At 46.3% G+C, this 17,944-nt stretch overlaps 1 protein-coding gene across 1 annotated transcript in view; it reads left to right on the top strand.

Moving 5' to 3' along the window:
• LOC129381610 (uncharacterized) overlaps positions 1-17,944 on the top strand; it is a 63,464-nt gene that overhangs the window by 28,377 nt on the left and 17,143 nt on the right. The window contains exons 7-9 of the mRNA XM_055064619.1: positions 1,072-1,274; positions 11,812-11,972; positions 17,085-17,214. Of these exons, the coding sequence (XP_054920594.1) occupies positions 1,072-1,274; positions 11,812-11,972; positions 17,085-17,214 (494 nt within the window). The remainder of the gene's footprint in view (positions 1-1,071; positions 1,275-11,811; positions 11,973-17,084; positions 17,215-17,944) is intronic.

Here is a 17,944-nt window from a genome sequence, read left to right as displayed (position 1 = left end):
CGAAATGCGGAAACACCCGTGTACTTAGATTTAGCGGCACGTTAAAGAACTCCCAGTGGTCAAAATTTCCGGAATCCTCCACTACGGCGTGCCTCATAATCAGATCGCGGTTCTGGCATATAAAACCCCACAATTTAATTAAGTTAGGAGTTCTTCTAGAGCCGGATACCCAAGGAAAAAGTTATAATCAAAAAGCCGCTTTATCCGAGGGTACATCTAGTATTATTGAGTATTAAGAAGGTATGGCAAAGCTCGTTAAGCGGAATTGTGTGCTCGACCATGTGTTGTTGTAGTACGCTGCTTGAGAAATCGCACTTCTACCAGTCCTTGATAGACCATCGTCGCGTCAGAAAGCAGTTCGATCAATACGAATGCATTCCGCAGTATGTGCCTCTCACAGTGTCAGAGCGCGGAATTCTCTCTCTGTGTGTGTGTGTGTGTGTGTGCGTGTGTGTGTGTGTGTGTGTGTGTGTGTGTGCGTGTGTGTGCGTGTGTGCGTGTGCGTGCTCATTAACAGCATCTAACAGCTTCTTCTAACAAACGATGTGTCAGTATTCTATCCAAACATTCAGTATAAAAGTATAAAACCCATGCGAGCGACGACTCTGAGCGACGTCTCCCTGGTGTTGCCGGTACATACGAGGGCAGCAAATACGCGCCAAAACTAGCGCGTGACGCGTGCTTTATTAAGTTGTGTTTTGCTGTAAGGAGCAGCGTAAGATATTTCTTTGAAGTCTTGCAGTATAGGTTCTTATCGTTGCTCGTATAAAAATGCAATCGTTTGCTCGTTCCGTGCGACGATCGGTAGTACTTCACTAATGTACATCCAGTTCCGCCTTCGCGCTATTGGCTAGTCGCTCGAAGCAATTCCGGGCGACGAATTCTACATTTCCAGAACCGAGCGAGACGAGAACGCGCGATCTGTTCGCGAGACGGCCCGTTTCGTCGCTCAAGGCCGTCGCTCGTCGCCATAGTGCACAAGATGGCTCTGGCGGGGTTTGTGCTTTAGGGTTATCTTTGTACTGTCTCGTAATCGTTGTCGTAATCGGAAATCCGCTCCTGTGCCCGCAGCCGCCAAGCTATACGAAAGGCCCGGAGGGCCCGACAGGCCCGAAAGGCCCCAAGGGCCCGACACGCCCGACAACTGCGACGGGCAGCCGTTGCGATGAAGACGCGTACCTCGAGAAGTACTTCGACTGCGGCCTGAAGTTCGTGTTCAACATGAACGACGTGGGCACGAAGGGCGACTCGAAATACGAATGCCACGTGTGCAGGTGGGAACCCAGTTTCGGGCGTCGCAATAGGTTGGGCTGTATTTGAAGGTTATGCTTCCGCAATACCAATGTAACAAAAAAAAATGAGTTGTTCTTACTGTAACGAGGAGCTTTGTATGCCAGAAAAGAAAACGACAACGAAAAATTGCACAATGAGGAACCTTTAGCTCGGAACGAACTCTGGTTCCTCTATTAAACTACGTGTGTAACGCAGGGATCCTTTTCTGTGAGACAGGTGCAGGACCGATTTCAATGACGTCAACGGCAGTTGCGGGGGAGAAATATAAGCTCTATTATTTATAGAAAGTACAGCTTTCTCTTAAGACATCGAAGTTCTTACAAAAAAATTTTTTGGGGGGGAGAGCTAGTGCGTCAAAACGAAATAGAAGCACGAAGTTTACAAATCCCCTGTAACACTGAACATAAAATAAATATCGAAGTTTGTGAATTTCATATGTCATCCCCAGCGGAGAAAGCTTGTTACAATGTTAAGAAGGATTTTGTAAAAGTCTTCCTCACAAATTAGTCATATACTTCAGGGCTGTCCGCTTTCGAAATGTTATGAGGTACAGTTCACAGGTTGATACTATCGCTTTTGCTGCCCCTTTATCGAGGTGTTTATTTTATTTTATTTTGTTTTGTTTACCCTTAAAGCCCATCGGCCATTATATGGGGCGATGGGATTGTGGGGATACACTGCACTACAACGAATGCCGAAAATTTCATGCGCGCAACAAATATTTCAGTGGTGCTAAAGATGCTGTGCAGTGTTCCTAGAAAACATCATAGAGAAACACTTGCATAGGAAAGTGCAAGTACGGTTCCTGATTTACAGAAACTACAAGTATACGAGAAAACACTTGCATTGGAAAGTACAACACTGCAATTTAGAAAAGGAAGTGCACAACTATAAAAGGATTACTTGAAAATACCATGAGAAAAGAACTTAGATAAACGCACCCCTGCACAGACTCTAGATGCTGGCTGGCGATCCCGAATTATTGTACCCTTGCCATGCCATTGAGGAATACTAATCTCTTCTACATATTAATATTCAACCCTACTCCTACAATTTCAAATTTAACGTGCTGAATCATTTGGTGCATTTCGTACCCAAAGTTTCTTCCCTACATAGTATACAGTGCACTGAACTATTATTGTACTTTAGTCGTCAATAATCGTCTCTCAAGTATTAAACTTTCGCTAAACAGTTTCCTTGACAGAGTAGCTTAGTAAATTTTAGGGCATAAAGTTTCCCCCATTAATCACCAGAGGGAACTGTGACACTAGTGTCTACGGAAATCTAAAGCATGGCGGTTCCATCTGCCATCACGAGAACGGTGCTTAGTGCATTCAGTTGCCTAAGGTTTATTTGTTTGCCTCAAGCGGTGTTGGGACTTTCTAAACTAAGTCAGAATATCCATGCTTTTAAGATTCAGCGAAGCTTTAGAATTAATAATATCTTAGAGCGCTAAAAACAAGCTTTGGACAACAACAATGTGCATATCAAGTTAGTCAAACAGGTTCTTCAGTTTGTAGCTCCTGTGCTTGTCAGATTTTAAATCTGATTCTTGAATCGGATGTGTTTCCTCTGATAAATGAAAAGAAATAGGGTAAGTATTACACTTGAAATGGCCCAGATCCACTTAGTATGAAATTCTAGAAATGCATTTGAATATAGACAATTTCAGAAATACTTTGCCACAAAAAGTACTTCAATGCGTTCAGCAGAAGCGGAGTCATTGGCAGTCAAAGTTCGCCTATGATCCCCTTCGCGGTGTTCCCCCTCCTTCTTCAGTACCTTGCACAGCGAAGGCTATGGCGGAGCCGTATTTGCCCACAACGCTCTGCCTACATAACGTCACCGTGGATGGCAGTTCAAGTTTGATTTTGGATGTTCGCGTAGATGTTCGATCGTAGCGCCTAGGACGCGCCATGCGTAAATTATTGCGGGCTTTAGCCAAACACGGATGTCTTCAGCGAGCCGTAGTGCGGCTTGTCAGTGGACTCGTCGCGACACCCCGCGGCGGCCGCGGCATCTACTCTACGTAGCAGACGTCAGCTACATGCAAGTGTATTGCGCAGGCGCAGCGTTTGCTTTGAGAACGAGAGTGCTTGAGTCCACTCTCGCGCTCAAAGGTTCCACTCTGACCGTGCTATGGGTATAGTGAACTAGAAGGGGGTAGTGGGGTCAGGGAGAGCCTGCGGGTGTGGCATCTCATATCGACGCCGCCAGATGGTGCCACTAGAGCATGGGCTGTACGGCACGCGAAACTGAGCATTTTCAACGTAGAGAAAGCCGTGTGCGCTTGGTGTCACGCCGAGAAAAGAAAGCGCGCAGCTCCGTAGCATGTTTTCTGAAAAATTCCTCTGAAATTAAGACAAGGCGCAGAGAAAGGTGGAAAGACGGACGTTCTTCAAGCTTGCGTGAAAATAAAGCCGACCCAACGAGTGCAGACTAACGGCCGCACAACGATGCGACTGATTTCTAAACTAAAAGCTCGCGTACACCGTAGAAGAGGTAAATATGTGAATGGGTAAATTGCTTAATTCATTTGTGATTAACAATATTTATACAGGTCAGGACCCAATCGCATTCACAAGTTCAAGTGAGCCAAACAATTGCGGCGCGTGTACTAACACATTCGGAACAGAGGCCAGACATGATGAGCTTTTATTCCTTTAACTGCGATTTTGTTTACGAAAGCATATATCCACTGAAAGCTAGGGAGTTAGTTAATCCTATGGTGATGCCACTATTACGCCGTCGTAGTGGTTACCAGGGATAGCGAAATTCCGTAACACAGCAAAATAAAGAAAACTCGTGGTGGCCACAAACAACTCTTTATTGGTACAAAAGATGGGCAGCTACTCCTTTCTCAAAGTGCATGGCTGCTACGAGAGACGCACTATGAGGAACGGCTTATCTTCGCGTGCAATTTCTTTTTACGCCGTTCCTGTCGCGATTGGTTGATCCCTTTTACATAGAAGTGCAGCCTGGTCAGCACATAGAACTTTGTCAACTCTGTTGTGAGCACATCTTTGTGCTTGCTGCAGCCTAAGGCATAGCCGAAGTTCTCCTTCACTAGCAACATTACATCCACTATGCTGTCACTGCAGAGTTTCTCTCGGCTGAAAAACACAGTTAAGATGTCCTCCAACTTCTTCACTGCCCTGAAAAGCTCCAGCGAAGGATATAACAACCCTCCCTTGTCGCATGTCACAGCGAACTCAGAGTTTCTGCTTTCCGTATTGGGGGTTTCCAAAAGAAAGGCCTTGCTAGACATGCAGTCATAACACTTCAGAAACTTTCAAGCAACATACCCTGCCATGTATTAGACGGTCGTCGCTCTTCTGATCCACCAACTCTCTGTGCTCAGCAGGAATACTGCGAAGCATGCGCTCGGCTGAAGCTAGGTTTCCTTCCTCAATGAGATGGTCGATTGCAGCAGCCCTGGCATATTGAGCTGGAGCATCTTGCTCGCTCAGGAGAGAACTCATTTCTCCGCTAGCTCCATTAAGGTCAGCATTGCCTGAGCGTACTATTTTCGCAAGGTTATAAAAGGATATAGGCAATTAACGACAATTAGAAACAGCGTTGGTGTTGTGTGGTCATTAGACCCACATGATTGCCTGACTATACCGAAAAAGTTTTCCAGCGAATCCTGGCTTAACCTGGATGTCATAACATATCTAAATCCCTGGCTGACAAGATAATCCAGCAGTGATAATGTGCTGGATAGCGACACCCTTAGGCCATCTGCAGTTGAATCGCTTAAAAATCCACCTACTCTTTTAGCGTATTTCGCACACAAACCGCACATGTTTCGTCGAGTTTTTTTGTCTTGGCGGTGCAAGTTGCGTTCCCAAATTCGCCGTGTTTATTCATCTTTCGGCGCGGTGAACGACGGCTGTTTTCCTTTTTTCCACTTATATCCTGTTTCACAGCCGGGAACGAAGCAGTGTCGTTGCCGTTTCGACCTTCCTACTTCTCACGTGTTCGGCCGACTGCGCGCGAAACGGACTCGAACGGTAGGTTGAAACACGAAAAAATGTCAACGTCGCGTATCAAGCCCGCATGAACAAGCGCGCGAAGCACTTTATTCTATGGCGAAGCAGTGGAGGGACCAGCCCACGCGACTACAGCGCCGCCACCGAAATCCGCGTCCCGTCCACACTCGCCGCCTCGCTGCAATGCATAGGGCGCTCAGGCTCCTGAGCCTACTACCCCCTTCTAGAACACCATACTATGGGGTCGGGACCGGCTTTGTCCTCCACCAGCTTGACCGACGGATAGTAGCCACATCCAACTCGCGCATTTTGAAGCGCTTTCAATATTCTGCTACTGCGTCTAACCAGGAGCGGCCAGGAGTGAGCGCGCGCTGGCAAGCGTTCGTGTGCTCTGACCTTACGTTTCGCGTGGTTCGAGCATAGTTGAGCGTCCAAAACTAGTCGAAATTAGCGAGACCCCACGGGTGCAACATCGATAAACAGCCTGCTCAATGTTTAGTTCCTACGTGGGCGGCCGTGGCCGAGCGTGAGCAGACGATAATCGGCGTCTTCCAGAAGTACGGAATTCTCGTCGAAATTAGAAACCCGGTTTTCACTTACTCCAGCCTGTTCATTAAACTGCGTCAATAAATATACACAGTAACAGTAGGAAGAAGCGCACTGATCCAAACACCCTTCTTGACTGGTGACAGCTACTTACCAATAGCAGCCGCGTATGGGAATATACTATATTACGAAATTAGGCGTCTAGGAAGGACTGAGTACCAACCTTCTGTTGAAAAGAGAGTGCTTGAGGAATAAGGTAACTCGCGAGACCCACGGGAAGCGCACGAGTGCAAAATTTGTCTGACGTGTTCACAGCAGCGTACGCTACACGCGGACGGCGTTTTTTCGCCAAGGCCGATAGGCGGTTCAGGACCGCTTTAAGTGCGCTAACAGGAATGACACAGCAAACTACAGGCCTACGCCTGTCACTCCCGCATTCTTTACAGGACCAGAAAACATTTCTACACACTGTGCCATCTAGTGGCGCTATCATGAAGTCCAGGCGTGGCCTCCGAGCAGAGCAGCGTGGGTTGCCGGTGGCTGTGAACGCAATATGTTCCCTCAGTTGTACACGATGAGTGGCCCAACTACCTTTCCCGCCCGCGTACTCTTCGGCACGTTCCTGAACCTTTACCCAGTCACCCAAGTTGTCATTTCGTGTGCATAGCTATGGGCACTTACGCAGTAGTCCAAGTTGTAGCGTTGAGGCCGAGAGAGCATCGAGTGACAGCTGCATTGGGAAAGTGCATAAAAGAAGGATAAAAGCTCAGAAAAAAGAACCCGACCCAACCTCTTCCCTCAAACAGAAACTTAACAACACACAATAACAACACACTATATCAACGGATCAACACTATATACAATATATACAGCCCTGCAGTGGAGGTCTGTAGGGTGTGTACAAGAGGGTTTTCGCGTACATCCTCCATTTGTACGCGGCCTTCGGGGCCGGGCTTCGAACCCGTCCCACTGCAGCACAGTCGCACAACCCCCAAGCCACTGCGCTACCCCGAAGGGTGTAAGTGTAGGGTTTAAGCTACCTTATATAATTGGCGTTCGTGTGATGGCCGAAGCGAGAAGCAAGTCAGAGTAATGTGACCAATAAATAAGCTTGACGGTACGGTGCACTAGGAAATAAAGAAAATGTATTTGCCGATACCATTCGTATTTGGAAGTAAGTGTTAATCGAGGCTGTCGGCGACGTTTGTGATGCTGCTACATAATGTCTAAAGAAAACGCAACATTAACGAGCGAAATCTTGACAGCAAATGGTGCCGAACGAAACGTTTTCATGCGCGAATAGAAAGACAATGATGCAAGGTGCATATTCTGCACCCTGTTCTCGAATATAAATATATATAGTCGGATACAACTTTAGAAAAATGGGAGGCCCCGCCCAGATGATCCAAGCGCGACAACCGATTGCCTCCGCGACTAAAATAGTCCCGCTCGAAAAATCGTGCTCCTGAAACGCGTAATTCTCGGTATAAATAAAGACTTTTATATTTTGATTAATGGTTTAGTAAAGCTCTCATTTGCTACAGCAGATGCCGGATAGCGACAGAAAAATAACCCCGTGCCTTCTACAACACTGCCCGTCGTCTGCTCTTCAGCTTTATTGCAAGTGACAAAAGTAGAAAGAGCAGCTCTGCATGGTTTTTGCGCTTGTTTAGATGTACACGGTGTATCTACTGCTCGTTTTCCAAGCTTAAAACCAATCAGTTACTATTGAAAAAAGTACTTATATAAAATAATGCATTTATCGCAATCATTACAAACCTGTGGCGAGAATACGGTCGAGGCAGAAAGGTACAAAAAAGCTTCATTCATCGTTTTAAATAAATACTCTTGGTTTTAAATAGCATAAAACTTATATCTTTTTTGTTTTGTGTTTTCACAATTTCACAGCACGCATTCTAAAGCTTGCGCGTGCAGTGAGCACTGGTGGACAGCAATCAATCGACGGTGATACACAACGCTCGAACACCGTCGAGAGACGCTCGGCTATCTCACTGCTGAGAATGATCCTTCACGCTAAGTTGACGGCGACAAGTCTTCGCGTTGAAGGCTTCTTCTGCAAATATTTTCTCTTGAGATACTCGTAGGTTTGTTTCATGCGCGCACACTTTTCTGATTTCTCCTGAGAATGGTTTTGCTCCATCACTTCGCCCCGTCCGACGAAAAACGCAGCGACACAGTACACGAACACACCCGCCGCTAACAGTGGGCACCGGTCTTTGGAAAACTTTTCTCGTCGTAACGTCACTCGGGAGCGAAATAAAACAACATGGAACAAGCACGCAGGATGTGTGTTCGTAGCGGTCGCCGCGGGATTCTGTTTTCAGGCAAAGCGTAGCGCAGCGCCAGCGATGATCGCTGCAATTTTCCTTCGCCGGATCACGGCTCAGAATAGACGCACGCGGCACAAATGCCGCATCGTAAGCTCGTAGTAATATTTCCGGCATGATAGACCATCACAAACAGTTCTGGAATTCCCTCTGACGAGGGGCTGAAGCACACAGCTGGCGCGACCTCGCCCAGTTCGATGCGCGGGCGGCCATCTTCTCCGTCGGCGGGGTCACGGCCGTCCGCCTGATGACGTTAGTCCAGAGTGCGCGCCCATTGGTGGGCGCCCGTGTGCCTCCGTCTCGGAGGAGTAAACGCCCCCTTTTTCCTAAGTTGTATCCGACTATAGGTGTGTACATCACCTCAAAACTATGTTGGCATCGACATGTTGGTTATGTTGCTGGGAAAGCTTGCAAAATGTTGGGTTTTTTGCGCCGTAACACGAGAATGTTTCCGCAAGACTCTAGGGATTTACTATTTAAAACGTATATTAGGTCCGCGCTGGAATATGCTTGTACTGTATGGGACCCGCCGACAAAGACCGACAGACAAAAATGAGAAAGAATTCAGAACTTGGCGGCCCGCCATGTTTCTGGGAATTATAGTAAATACATTGTGTCTGGCACGAAACATGAGTTAGAATGGGAACCCCTTGAAGTAAGAAGGAGAAAGCTAGGGCTTAAATATTTTCATAATATATATTACAATAGGAATGCTATTCCTAGGGAGAAGTACGTTTTTCATCCACACTACAGACCCGAGCGCGTTTATCATAAACATAAAGTGCGCGAATTCAGGACAAGAACTGATATGTTCAAGGTGTCGTTTTTTCCCCACACTGTTCGAGAATGGAATGCTTAACTTCATTTCTTGTTAATATCACTGACAACGAAGCGTTTGCATTGTCATTGTGACTGCCTTGTAATGTAAAACTATTTTTTTTACTTTAGGCCTTTTTGTTGATTTTAGTAAGGCCTTCGACAGCTTGACCCACGATGTATAAACCAAAAACAATCCCCTGATGTGATCTCGACCGTGTGAAGTTGTTCACTGCAAGAATCAGGAAACGACGACGAAGGCGGGCATCGTGATTATGAAGAAAGTAGAAATAATGTATTCACTTCATTGGTACAGGGTTGTGACTCTATCCGAGTCTCGGGAGGTTCTGCCTAATACGGGGGCCAAGACGGCCTTCAAGAAATCCTTGCGGTCTTGTGGTAGTCGGTGTCTTCTTGGAAAATTTGGGGAACCTACGGGAGTATCAGTGCGTTTGTCAGGTTGAGAAGTCGACGAGTTCTTCCCGTTCGTGTCTCCACTTTTGGGCCTTCCCCTTTGCGTCTGCTCAGGGCGTAAACGGGTGACGCTTTTTCGGGGAAGAGGGGGCAATTATCTCGACATGGGAACGCCCGCTTAGATCTTTCCCACAACACTGGTGAGGTCCAAGTCCAGGCTTAAGCTGACAGCCCTTCGTGGGACGAGGAAAATCATCTCGTCACAAAAATGCACGCCTGAACGTTTCTCATGCTTGACAGGTCGATCATAACACCCGATACATAACACCCGCGGCAGGTCCATCGAATTGTTTAAAGCTTACCTAAACAAATGTAAACCCTCCGTGTCGTTAGATAACTATCGCGTTCCGTACGAATACAAAGTCGTGTACTTCAAGGGAGCGTACTGGGCCGCTTGCTTTTGAGCGTTTACACAAATGACATCGTTGGCATAGAGCAAGATTTGTTACACAGGGTGTCCCAGCCAACATTAACTAGAGTTTAGAGATATGCGAATACCGCGTAGCTAGACAGAACCAAGGTAATGTTGTTTGTTGTCGTTTAGAGATATTCAAATTATTTTTTTCATCCCAGCTAATTAGACAATTAGTCTTAATTAATCAACTTGTCAAATATTATAATTAGACGAAAAGTTTCGACAAGAAAATTGTAGAGAGACAATAAAAATACCCGATACTGCTTTCTGCTGCTCAATACGTGCTAAGGCAAAGTGCTTTTTTTTTTTTTCGAGCATGACACGAGCTCGTGAATGCACGCAAAATTGCCGCGCGACTGGCCACTCTCCTCAGCACCGACCCACAAAAAACAGTCAAGCTTAATCCGACAGGCCGAAGACGCCGCCAGGACCCACGGGATCCTGGCCGACGCCCGATTTAGGTCCCCACCTGTCCCCTGCAAGGGGGAGGGTGGGAACCCATCTTTGATTTCAATAAAGTTTGTTCATCATCATTGTCGTCAGATAGGCAACTTCTGACTGCTGCTCCTCGACGCAGAATGCTTTTCTGAATTTTCATTACTATAAGAGCGGTTAACTTGTGTGATTATCGTATACTGGGCTCCCTTTTTACTTCTCCTTTACCGCCTTCAAAGATTTTCAGATTTTTGTTTCATTCTTGACGAAGAAACCAGACACGTGGACGTAGTTCTGCGTCCTGGCCTTTGCGAAGTTTTAAAAATAAATATAAATTGCAATGGCCTTCAGCATAATCTGACCGTCATTGAAAAAAAATACGAAGATATAATAGACTGCACTGTTAAGGAACCGAAAAGCCACTTCGTATATTTGAAATAATTTTTCGCAAGCTTTCTTTTGAAACAGTTAGAATTACCTTTTTCATTTTTATCACGTAATGACATGTTATGCTCTTGTACCTTAGTACTCGTCTATTTGTTTCCGTACGGTGGAATACTATTATTTGTAGAGCTATAATATTTTAGAAGTAGAAATGATTCTTCTAAACTGGTGCCTTGCTTGTTCTGTGCTATTTATGTTATTTTCTTATTTATGTTTTATTACGCAATGTTGCGATAATTTTAATCTATCTGTAATGTTGCTCATGTTTGTTATATAGGGTTGACCATCATAGTTTTACATAGATATGTATTTTTTTATTTGGAACTGGTGTATTTCTTGCACCACTTTAATGGCTGTTATCACTTTTATTGTTTGTATTTCTGTTCGAGTTCCTGTATGAAAGTTACAAATGTCCTTGTAAAGAATATTATTATTCTCTAATTACCAATTTATCTTCGAGTGTTACAACATTAAGCGTTCTTTTTTTCCCTAATGGATATGTTCATGCCTAATTCTACGCAGCTGCGATGTAGAGGTTTATGGGCATAGTCAAGCTGTGGATTCAGTGTTTAGCCTACATTCCTTTCCAGGATGTTTCGGGAAGAAATAAACGTGAAATGAATTGAATAATTCTCAACAAATTATTGTGTCATAGATGCAAGAATTCGCAGTGTTATATCATGTGCGCAAATGCTCATTTCCCTTGTTGCGTTTAGAAAAAAGACTTGCTTGGAAATATAGAAAGACAAAGATTAATAAATGACGTCACAAGAGCGTCTAAAGGCGCAAGCACGAATACTAACTGAAAGCCTACGTACTACCCATCGGTCGCGTGGTAGTTCAGCGGTGGCGGCGCCAGAATTCCCTTTGGTAATTTTTGTGTAAAGCTCGTCACTGCGACGACTATGCGCCCTAAAAGTGCATCACTTGTTTGATCAAGCGAGTAGCTTTATAGTAGTGTTAGCTATCCGCTTAGATGAGTTGACAACTATTATCGTCGACGGTTACTGCACCACCTTTCTTTGTTTGTTTTTTGTTTTCCTTGCAGCGTCGTGAAGTCCCACATGGATTGCCTTCGTATGATCAAGACGGCGTCTGACTGCGACGAGGATGACATCAAAATCAGGGCCGTCCTCGACTACATCGACCAAGAGCTGTGGTCTATCGGAGGCGTCAAGTGCCCCAAGGACCAATGCAAGAAGAGAACCGGTAACGCGGGCATTGCCACTCTAAACACCCCTTGCCAAGCACTCATCTTTTAAAATACAAAATCAACTTTACTTTTTACTGACGAATGTTGTCTACAGGCAACATGCCGGGAAACCTTTTTACCGTCTTGCTGAGTTTGTGTATTGAGTACAAAGTTTCTGGCTAAAATTTTCCGGCCAGCACTGAATGGTAGGCAGCAAGCATCATTTGTTCGTTTCGAGCAGCAACACAGGACGAGGAAGACGTTCGGCACATTGCTCGCTTTCTTTTGGAAGCACGGTCAGAGGACACCGACCGATGCAGGAGCACCGGCTGCAGTGGGGTCACACACGTGATGTGAAGCAAACCAAATGCATGCCTATGGCTCACATGTGAGGAGAGACATCCTTGCAAAGTGGAGACGAAGCCACAGGTGGCTTGGGGTGAAGCCAGCGTCCAGATATGTCTGGCGCTTCCGAAAAAAAAAAAAAAAAAATATATATATATATATATATATATATATATATATATATATATATATATATATATATATATATATATATAAACTTTCGTTTCGCGTATTTATATGTCCAGAAACTTGCCACTACTCGTTGAAAAGTGTAGAAGAATTGCATTCTTCCGATGCTTACATATGAGGCGGAAGCTTGGAGGTTAACAAAAAAAGTTCGAGAACAGCTTAAGGACCGCGCAATGAGCGACGTAGCTAAAGAATGTTAGGCGTAACGTCAAGAGGCAAGAAGAGGGTGGTGTGCATCAGAGAGCAAACGAGGATAACCAATAGCCTAATTGATATTAAGAGAAAAAAAGAATTTGGAGCTGATCTGGTCATGCAATGCGTAGGATGAAAAATTGGAGGACGCTTGAGCTTCGCCTTCAAAAGTGGAACGCGAAAGCGTTCCCGTCGACCCGCCAAGGGGTGTAAGACAATGCGCTACGGCGGATCACTTACGAGGCGCCCCGCATCGGACTTTTCACCCACCAATCACGCGGTGAGCGTCCAGCAACGCAGCGTTCGGCGCGACAACGAAACGTGCGTCTGAGCAAGCGGAACGAACCAAAGAACTCGGTGTCTCCGAGGGGGAAACGATGTAGCCCAGCCAAACGTCGTGATCGGCACGGGCAGAGATATAGCGAGATAGTGATCCAAAGAAAGGAAGGACGCTTGATTGTGCAACCCGTGCGGGAGCATGGCGAAGCGTCGTCAGGGGAGGGGAGTCCGGGCCGCGACGCGCCTCGCACCGGTCCCCGCACAGCCCCAACGCGCGCGTGGCGCACCACCTGTCGGGGCAGCGCTGTACATTTAGAGGAGGGGGTCTTCTGTGTTTGCCGCAAGATGGCGCTGCGTGGGCGGAAAACGCAGAAGAAATGTAGGGGAAACGTACTTCGCTACTCGTAAAACTGCGACTTCTGCAAGTTATACATGGTCATAATTACCAATATACACCGCAGTATAACTTTCTACGGCACGTTTCTATGGCAACACCGCATTCACTAGAGGCGATCTTGTCGCGTTTCGAAGGAACGAACTCGTGGCTGAGCGGTAGCGTCTCCGTCTCACACTCCGGAGACCTTGGTTTGATTCCCACCAGCCCATCTTGCAAGATGTTTTTTTATTTATGAAGTGCCTTCTGGGATTTATCGCTCACAGCCAACGCGGCTGACGCCGACGACACCGGCTTTTCTGCGACACGAGCTCCTTAACGCTGTCGCGTTAATACCCAGTGGACCATTAGTATTACAGAATGGGTCCCGAGGAAAGTGAAATGCAGTCGAAGAAGGCATAAAGTTAGGTGTGGTGGTGAAATTAGAAAGTTTGCAGGGGAAAGTTGGAGTCAGCTAGCGCAATACAAGGGTAATTGGAGATCGTTGGGAGAGGCGTTCGTCCTGGCTGTGGACATAAAGATAGGCGGATGATGATGATGATGACGACCGATCAAATGCAGCAGGAAGCTGCGAGGGAGAGCCGTATAATGAAAATCTATGGGGATTTTTTCAAAGTAAATTATTCGGAGTTGATGGGGGTAAAGTCGTCCGGAGCCGCCATTCGAACCCAGAGGGTTAAAAAGCCTCTTACCAAGTTTGGTCATAGTAAAATACACGCGCTGCGTGTAGATCACGCGGTGGCGATCTTGTCAGCAAAGTATGAAATGGTTGGACGGCTCGAAGGCGTTCGAAATTCTGAGAATAGAAGGCCGCGCTCGACCTCTCGAGGAAGCCGCCTTTCGAACGAGAGTCAAGGTCACAGGCACAGTTGCCTGTGACCGCCCCTGTGCACGCCCCTGTGCATGCCCCTGTGCACAGGCACCCTGTGCACAGGCACAGGGGCGTCGGTTTCACATTCATACTACGATACAGCAGTCGTGCAGGACCACGCCGCCTAGTAGGTATTCTCCTTGGACTCGCCGCTTTGTTTAACCATGTCCAAGCAAGCTGATGCACAGATAGGATGTGTTGATTACTGCTGCAATAACATGGAAATAATTTACAGACGTAGCACAAATTGCAGGCGAATTATTCTTTTACCGCTGTTTTTCTTTTACCCGCCGTGGTTGGTCAGCACGTGACTATGGTGTTGGGCTGCTGAGCACGAGGTCGCGGGATCGAATCCCGGCCACGGCGGCCGCATTTCGATGGAGGCGAAATGCGAAAACACCCGTGCGCTTAGATTTAGGTGCACGTTAAAGAACCCCAGGTGGTCGAAATTTGCGGAGTCCTCCACTACGGCGTGCCTCATAATCAGAAAGTGGTTTTGACACGTAAAACCCCATAATTTAATTTTTTTGTTTTTTTGTTTTATTTGCATTACATTAGTTTCGCTAGAAAGAAAAAGAAAGCATTTGATATAATTTGGACACCTATGTATTGTCGCATACACGAGAGCATAAGTATAGCGGGGCATTTATTAGGCGATCATGAAGTGCTCACTGCAGGCCACTGCAGACATAGGCTACCGTAAATAGAGCTGACCTTTTAACGGCAGGTCACATGTCCTTACTTGTGTCCTCCCCACTTGGTTAGCATTGTTGCTGCATCACAGAAATACAACGCGTCACTTTTTTGCTAATCATCCACTGACAAACGACAAGAGCCGGCGGGCCTTTGCAATAAAGTCGAAGTGCCCAAGTTTGTGCTCACCATAATGCACTATACTTTGTCTTTTTTTAAACCCAAGCTTTCTTTGTGGCGTCCGACGAATTGTGCATCCGTGGTCGGCGGCTGTGGTGGTGGTGGTTGGACTCTTGAGAGAGGAGGGAAGCGGGTGGTGAGAAGAAGAGAGTAGAGGCACCGATTCGGGGAGGAAGTAGGGAGTTATGAGAGGTAGTAAACGCTTGCCAAGTGGTTGGCGCTAGCGATCGCGTCAATCGACCCGACGTGACGCGAAAGCTTCGCTCGCATCGATTCCCATGGTGCGTGGGAAATGAACGTTTTCCTTTTTTTTTTTTCCCGTATCGGCGACCGGTCACTTAGTTAAACAAAGCAAGTGGACAACATGATGTTTTCCAAATCTCACCAACTTGCCTAATAAGGAGTAGTTTTATTAAAAACGCAAGTGGCACATCCCTCCGAGCGACGACTCGATAGCATAGTGTTACCGGGTCGCTTATTCCCACACTATTATATTTATCACACCAACATTAGTTAGTTAGTTTGGGTTTAATGGCACAAAAGCAACTAAGGCCATGCTGCGCCAGTAACAAGACAAAATAAAACGAAACGTTAGAGCAGGTAAACCTGCATTACGTTATAGTCGGTGTAAATAACCAGTTTTCTTTAAAAAGTTTGAACAGGTTAGTAAATGGCACTAGGGGGTCATCTGCTAGTAATAGGGCAGGGTGTAATGGAGTGTGCAAATTATACAGGCTGTGTAAGAACCTCCGTCTCAGTGTGTAGATGTGTGGACATGTTATTAGGATGTGCATGACCAACATTAGGACGCGTACGTATATATATACATATATAAATCATTATATTGTTAGATAATGTTTTAAGCCACGTATGCAAACTGCAGTTGTGGGTAAGCAGTTCACTGATAATCTTACGGGGCAACACGACTAAGTTGCGTCTTTCATTTACAAATATAATGAAGGCGTTGATCCTACGTAAAGCTAGCGACGTTACGGGTACCTCAGCGTTATGGATAGAGACTGCCATTTCGCATATGGCGCGGAACACCGCCTATATATTCCTTACGACCTTTTAAAAGTTAACATAAGCCGTAAGCTTATATGTCATCTTTTCAATGTTTCAGATGCAAGCGCGAGATGTTCTAGCAGATGCACGTTAGATTACTTCCATATCTGTTTCTGAAGTTTATTTACCGAATCGTTAACTTCAGTTTTTTCTTCCTTCTTTTTGCAATGTCGCTGATCGGCTTTCTGCAATTATTGTATAGGGTAGAGGCCCTAAATGAGCATTATGCTTAAGCAATCGCTATTATACAGCTTGCTGTACAGAATGACAATTTTCATTGAAATGGGCTCAGCGGTTGCCTACAATGAGAGCATACCTGCTATTCGCGTGTACTTGAGTAGAGAACGGGAGGGTTGACCAGCTTCCGTTTAGGTGAAAATGAAGAAAATTAAATAAATTACGCGTGCACTGTCTGAGCGCTTTATATTGTTTGAACGTGCACGTTTCACGTGTTTCGCGCCTAATTAATTGCACGCACATGGCGATCAGTTTTGCGGAAACCCGCGAGGTGGAGAAAGGTTAATGCAACGGAGAATCGCCATCCACCCGATCCAATGCAGCAGGAAGCTACGAGGGAGACTCGTATAATGAAAATCCATGGGGATTTTTTCAAAGTGAATGCTTCGGAGTTGATGGGGAAAAGTCGTCCTGGGCCGCCATTGGAACCCAGTACCAACGCCTTTCCGGCACTCAGCTCCTGGTTAGCTCAGATAATAGAGCGACCACACCGGAAAGGCGTTGGCACTGGGTTCGAAACCCGGACCGCAACGCCGTTTTCCTCAAATGCGACGCTTTCTTTCTGAGAAAGAAAAACACCACGTGGGTTTCGTCTGTAGCTTCGTGGTACAATCGGGTTGATGAGAATATTTCTTCTCTTTCAATTTTACTTACAGTGCCTGTCCTTTACGTGTCCCATCGCAGGACGGATACGGTTCCTGTCCTCGCAGCAGCTCTGCCACCTGCGCGATTATGCTGGCACGTACTTCACGTGCGGCGCGCGTTTCCTGAAGAACACCTTCCCCATTCGCCCTCCCATCGAGGAAGACTGCAGGTACGCAAGTTGCCCACAATCCCAAACAAAATGGCGGCGAAGGCCTTCACTGAGGACACCAGCTCTAGAGAACGGGGCGGATCGGATGCCTTGACAATGACACGCAGATAGATGCACACAAAGCGACACTTCCGACAAGTTGAATGAGCAAGAGAGGGCACATATTTACCCCTACAATGTACGAACACAGTTTCCGATTCATGAAAAATTTGAATAACTTTGTACCCTTTATGGTCCCGTTCGTGTAATCGCTGGTGTCGTTGATCTGGTTGGGTCCAGTGTTCCAACGTACGGCTACGTATTACGCGACGAAGTAGGGCGTTTGTGTCTGTTCGTGAGAACGGAATGCGTACTTCAGAATAATTATCTAAGGCAGTTTTCGCTTCAGCGTCTGCCTGTTCATTCCCGATCACGCCACAGTGTGAGGGTATCCACTGAAAGGTGACATTATGGCCATTTCTAGTTGCGTGTTCGAGACACTCTGTAATTTATATAGCCATGGAATAATACGGGCCCCGTCTGAGGACACAGTCAGTCGTTTGAAGAGCTGGCTTGCAATCGCAGAATATCGTCGATGCGTGAGGAGGCTCTTCAGAGATAAATCGAAGTGCCTCCCGGACAGCAACACGTTCTGCGGCAGTTGATGTTGAGCTATAGTCTAGTTTAAACCGCCGAGCGATGATAATATGTGGAATGACGAAGGCTGCAGTGGAGGCATATGGTGTGACAG

Source organism: Dermacentor andersoni, chromosome 11 (genome assembly GCF_023375885.2).
Source record: "Dermacentor andersoni chromosome 11, qqDerAnde1_hic_scaffold, whole genome shotgun sequence".
In the NCBI taxonomy this organism is placed as follows: domain Eukaryota; kingdom Metazoa; phylum Arthropoda; class Arachnida; order Ixodida; family Ixodidae; genus Dermacentor; species Dermacentor andersoni.
The sequence above is the reverse complement of the archived record's forward strand: the minus strand, read 5'-3'. Positions and strand labels throughout refer to the sequence as shown.